General features: G+C 28.5%; 1 protein-coding gene across 1 annotated transcript; it reads right to left on the minus strand.

Annotated features, from left to right (window-relative positions):
* Positions 1 to 972: 972 nt before the first annotated feature.
* LOC116769552 (uncharacterized) lies at positions 973 to 2137 on the minus strand. The gene is made up of 2 exons (XM_032660685.2): positions 2031 to 2137; positions 973 to 1842 (listed from the first exon to the last, which is right to left on the minus strand). Exons 1-2 carry the CDS (start codon positions 2077 to 2079, stop codon positions 1484 to 1486), a joined length of 408 nt encoding a protein of 135 aa, XP_032516576.2. The 5' UTR covers positions 2080 to 2137; the 3' UTR covers positions 973 to 1483.
* Between the last annotated feature and the right edge of the window lie 4380 nt (positions 2138 to 6517).

The raw sequence follows: 6517 nt of genomic DNA on the forward strand, positions 1-6517 counted from the left end.
CGTGTGTGTATGTAACCATAGACAGGCACAGACATAAACTGTTTTTATGTCAATGCCTGTCTATGGAATGGTAGTTCACAAACGTGTCGAATGATATCGATGTTCCTTTTCTATCATTAGAAATAAAATTTCCTTGCATGGTTCTTAGCTTTTTGATTAATATATTAACACCCAGCAGTGTCACATTAGCAGGTTTTGCAAAATGATGAAAGACATTTTATACTAATGATTATTCAATTAAGTGCTACACGCGTGACAGAATGATCTTTAAAACGATACGTACGATTTTTTTTTTATTCAATAAAATTTTGTATTGTTATACAATCTGGGTAAGAAAAAAATACAATTAATTACATTTCAATCCTATATTGTTATGTCAGGTAGAACATTCAATAAAAATAGGTATTGTGTTTTTTTATCAGTGGAGCTGTTAACCCCCTAGAGATGTTGTAATATGAAATCAGATTTGTGATTTTTAATCAGTGCAGCTCTTAATCCACCAGAGCTGTTTAAATATGATATCACATTGACCTTACAAATTAAATTATATTTTATAATTTAAAGAATAGTTCATTTGAGGTTTTAATTTCTTTTATTACATAAATTATTTAAAATCATGAAAATTCTTAGATCGAATACTTTTTTTATTACTATGAAGGATATTTCATTAATAGTTTATGAAACTTATTCATTAAATTGGGTAATAAGTCCATAAGTGTTATTAAATCTAAAGCTACTTTACGTTTCTTATATATTTTATAAATAAATTACACAGTTATCGATATAAAATATTCAACAAAAATATTCATCTTTGTATTTTACTCTCACTTAATTAACATTAAGATTAAGAGTCTTACGTTTATTGATTTTTTAGAAAGAATTGAAAAAGAAACCTAAAATATTATTCAAGTTTTGTTTTCATTTTGTATTGAAAATAAATCTCCGAACTGCTAAATAAGCTACATACAGAAATGCTTTAAAATTTTATTGAGTTCAAAAACACAGGTGAATTTTAAAATGAAAGATTTACAATAGAAATCGCCTTATATATAAAGTATTTAAAAGAGCTCTGTTGAAGTTTTTATTAAAAACATTCGTCTGAATTAGTTAAACTCAGAGGCTAAAGCAAAAATATCAAAAGCAAGTTTTAGCCAGAGAGTTTTGTATGGAAAACTAAGTAATATTTTTATTATCATTCTTTGAAAGTGCTTACTTCTTATGCTTAGTGATTATAATCTTATCGCTTTATATTAAACAACGTTGAACTATTTTTATTTATCGTACGTTCGGATCGTTTGCAATATAAGTTTGAGACACCTTATAACTTTAATATGTCACCATAATTTGATATTGATTATAGTAAAAATTTGACTTTTTACTTTAATAAATGCTGTTGATAAATTTTGTCTGACCAAAAACAAAAAAATTACTAATTAATTGCAATAGTTTTAATCTTTTGAAATCAAAAATAATAATTTATCTGTTAAAATTCAGGTTCAGAAATTCTAATATTGAATCTCCGTCTCGTCAGAGTAACGCCATTAGTGGTGCTCGACACCACTGTATCCATGAGCTCGTAAGTGCCACTGAAACTCACAGGAGGATTTCTAAATCCAATGGAACAACTAGTAAAAGGTTTGCGAACGGTTTTAAAGAAGATTTCCGAATTCGGTAAATTGTTCTGTGGATAAGCTTCAAATCTTCTCCCATCTGGATATGTGATGTGACAGGTCCTTAAAGTATCGAATATGGGCTTCGGTATGCTGATCGATGATCCAAGATGCTCATGTCTTATTATATTGACGTTTCTATCATCAAGTCTGACCTCAGTTAAACAATATCCTGAAAATATTGGATAGTTGTAATGTAATCAGCACACTTCAATTAATTAATTAGAAGATTTTTAAAGGATTTTTAAAATGTTTTGACATAAATCTATAAATAATATTTTCTTGTCTTCATTACTATATACATCAAATAAATATACAAAAATTAGACCTTAGTATTCATGACATATTCAATCTACAAACCTTGATGTGCCCAAACTGCTAACACAAAGAACAGAACTTTACAAACCATAGTGAAATATAAATGAAGCTTGTAAAACCAAATGAGTCAAATTCTATATAGATTTGCTGTTTTAAAGATATATCACTATCTGAGGTGATTATCATTGAAGATAAGGGAGTAAAATCAAACGATTTTAGAAAATCAATATGAGCATATAATTTTGTTCGTTTTATATTTTTAGATAATTTTGAAAAGGAAATAAAATTTCCAATCAAATTCAGAAATCAAATTGTAGTTATTATTGTAAGAAACCCATTTCATCGTATGAGAAATATATTTTTATTTGAAGTGTAATTATTGTAAGTGGTTTGAGAGCTAAAAAATATAATATATTTTTTTTTTGTGATAAATATAAAAAAAATATAATTTGTACTAATGGTAAAAACAAATAAGTGATGTAAGCACAATTTGCTTCAAGTATCTTAAATTGCAATTAATATTGTCCTAATTCTTTATCATAAAAAATTTATTGTGTTTTTGACAAAAACATGCCCAATATCGTTTTAGGTAAGCGACTGCTGATAAAATTAAGCTATCTCTAACAAATTCGTATTACCTTCTCCTAAAAACAGCGGAAAGTAGTTGCCGGTAACTGTATCCCTCTTTTCTTTCTATCCCAAACCTCTTAGGTCCGTTTCGTACTCATAAGTCCCTAATATTTAACGACTTTCTATTTTTCAAATTCAACACACGCTCATATATAAATAGTATTATAAATTTTATTTAATATACAACTTCTAATCGTTAACGTAAATCGTTAAAAATTGCTGATACAAGACTGTCAAGAAATTAAAATATTAGATGTTATCTTTGTACGTGACATTCTGTAATGATTATAAAGATAATGACTTTTGAAAAGATCTTTAACATTACAAAGCCAACATGTTATCATCAGTATAATCTGATCGGTGCTGACCTTGATAAAAAATATTAGTCACGGGAAATTGGTATGTGTGGAACAATTATATGTTAACAGAGAAGACAATTTATATTTTGTTGTGAGCATTGTCCATTCAGTGTTACAATATTTTAATTATGAGTTACTAGCAGAATCACTAACAGCAAAATTACTGCTTACAGACAATCGTAAAACTAATTAATTTTAAAACATTACAACGTATCAGTTAATGTCGTTTTTACTCAACCCTGACATGGGTCGCAACAGATGGGCATGTGTTTATTATAAGTTAAATTAAAGTTTTTAATATTTTCATAACAATACACGGAATTGGTCGTAATTAATCAATATTAAAAACATATGAACACTTTCAATCTTTTTGTAGCAGCAGTAGCGGAGGCAATTAAATAAATAAAATACAATAAATCAATAAATATCAACCCTAACAGTCGTAACAGATTCTGTCTGTAATGTTTTTGTGTAAGCTTGTCCATTACATAGAAACAAGGTAGCAGGTGGACAGACCTCTACTTTGTTGCCAAGTTCCAACATAAGTATGTACCTGAACTGCCAAGTATTTGAAATAGGTAACCTATGCTGCCAAGTATTTGAGATAGGCGCTACATAAACATGAGCGCAAAGAAATAGTTTAGATAACTCCTCTCCTTTGTTGTGGTTAAAGTTAAAATTCCTAGGAACCAACGAAGACAATTCATTGTTTGAAATTCGTTCTGCAGTGTGCTGTGAGAAATAAATGTTTTTGTACATGTAAATCATAATTTAAAATGCTTAGTAATTAATAGTGGCGACTGGACCTTACTTTCTCTGAAAAACAAAACAAAACAAATTGGGTTTGAATAAGATAAGTATATCTTTTATCTGCCTGACAATTTATATTTTAATGCAAGTATCCAAACACGTAAATCAAGTTGGTAAACAATTTGGCAAATAAGACTAAGTCGGAGATTTTATTCTTCTTCTAAAAATTTTAATTCCATTGTTTACATAAATAAATTCGATGTTTATTTCGTAGTTTTTCAATCAATATTCAAGGTTATATTTTTTGACATCTATAAATTAATACGAATACATTTTTATGTTAGTTTTAAAAATAAAATAAAATTTTTTTTAAATTGATCTACTTGTTTTTAATATCAAAGATATTTCCCTACGTGGTTCTTTCATATGTTGTATGTAGCCTGTAAATGTTGGTTAATAAATATATTTTTTTACAAATATTCTATTTCCAAATGATTTCATGTAAAACTTTAATAGTGATCTAAAATACACAATAGCAAAGCATCATAATCATATAATTGTGGTATATCTAAACACGTTACAAAATTAGAAAGCGTTTTACAGCTGTTAGATATATTGGCATATGTGATTTATTTGAACTAAATCTATTTAGAAGCTCGTATTCGCTCTACTGAATAATTTGATATTATGTTATATAATCTAACAGAGATTCACAGGAAACTGCATAATATTGTGAAATATAGCAAATACAGGATAGTTTGAAATACCACATCATGGCGACACTGTTATTAATAATGATCGGATATTATTAAAACTAGCTTTTGGCCGCGACTCTGTCCTCGTGAAAATCAGAGTTGTTCTCGGCCATTACGGCCACCGAATCTAAACTGCAATACATGTTTCCACTCGTACGGTTTTAGGATAGGGTTTGGGAGTCGAGATTTGGGATAGGAATAAAAGATAGCCTATATCTTTCTTCAGATCTTCATCTATCTTTATTACTCAAATTCATCAAAATCAGTTTAACGGTGTAGGCGTGAACACGTAATAGACAGACAGACCGAGTTACTTTCGGCTATTATAATATTAGTAGGGATACTATTCTAAAACCTACTGGAAATTAATTATTTGATGATATCAATGACAATTTTGTTCACAATGGAATATTAAAGATTAACATTAGGTACATTATGCTGATAAAACTCTGGCAGATAATTCATTATTAGGCAACAATTCCAAGCGTCTCATACCCCTGATAGATTCTAAACGAAATGCCCGATTGGGATGAAATAAAAAGTATTTCACTTCTACATAAATTTACCCTTAATAACATAACGATTTTTTAAAATTTTACCCTTGATAACATAATGATTCATTTTGGGTAAGGGTTAATATTATGATAAAAATTTAACGGAGTTTCTTTCTTCAGACGATTTAATTATTTTATTTAACAGAAAAATTGGATATTGTGACTAAACTATGATAGTTAGATATAGGCTTAACCAGAAGTTTTTTAGATCTTAATGTGACCTATAAACCCGTACTACATTACTTTTTTGTATTGTTATTGTAATAGGTTTCGAATTTTTACCCTGGGTTACTAAGTAGCAATTTTCTTAGAGATCTCTAATTTATTGAAAATAATATAAAGCTAATAACCTTTCTCGATAAACGGTCTATCTAAGACTGAAAGAAATATTCAAATCGGACTAGTGGTTCCTGAGATTAGCGCGTTCAAACAAACTCTGCAGCTTCATAATATTAGTATAGATTAGGTACCTCATAAGTCAATGGTCGCGTTAATTGTAATTGATTTAGGCAGTTTTTAACAAAAAAGTATACGTTCTAACGTACTCATTTATCTGAAATAATTTTATTAAAAAAGTTACATATAAATATATATTTCAACAAAAAGTTCTGGAAAGATTTCAAAAAGTTTTTCTGAGTTATATTCCTTAGACATTGAAATCTTTAAATAATTTAGTTAGTAAAAAATTATTAAAGTTTTAAGAAATAACGAAACTTACCACTTAGCGTTAAGTGATTTATCTTTCTTACACTTTGCTAGAATATCAAACAACACAGACGGGTAACAGCTATTCCAAATAAACCAATCACATATAAATCCTGATTTACATTGGCAAAGAATATAAATAAAAAATAATATTTTTTTATGTACATATTATCATCTCATCTTAAACAGAAACTTACATACTTAGGTACTAGACTAAGCCAGAGTTATACCAAGATTCCAATGACACACAGAGATTCTTGACATTGTTGTTTGGTGGATACGTCACAAACTTCACCAAGTCAAAAGCAGTTAGATTAAGGCCACTTCTCTTCAGACGTTCACCAACGATCGGTATTTCAACCTAGCTGTGGCCTACATAATCGTTTCCTTCCAAGATTATACTTATAAGTACATATATCTTCTTATTCTAAGCTGGGATAATACACTTTCACAACTATAAAATAACAAAGAACTCTAACAATGAAAATGCTTACTCGTTATATAAATTAAACGAGAAAGAAGAAAACATTTACAAAATATACCAGCAATTCATATCGAAGAACACAAACTGATTATTTTTTAAACCCAATATAATTATGACTTGTTAAACATTTAAATTGGACGTGAATTTGCTCATTATTATCCAATCAATTTTAAAGTATTCAGCCGGTTTATTGTAATGACTGTATTCGGTTCATTGAAGTCTCTCTAACCACTGGACCACAAAAATTGTAATGAAATTAAAAACTCATATAGGATAGTAGCGTGGGCTATTA

The sequence above is a fragment of the Danaus plexippus genome, chromosome 14, assembly GCF_018135715.1.
Source record: "Danaus plexippus chromosome 14, MEX_DaPlex, whole genome shotgun sequence".
Classification (NCBI taxonomy): Eukaryota; Metazoa; Arthropoda; class Insecta; order Lepidoptera; family Nymphalidae; genus Danaus; species Danaus plexippus.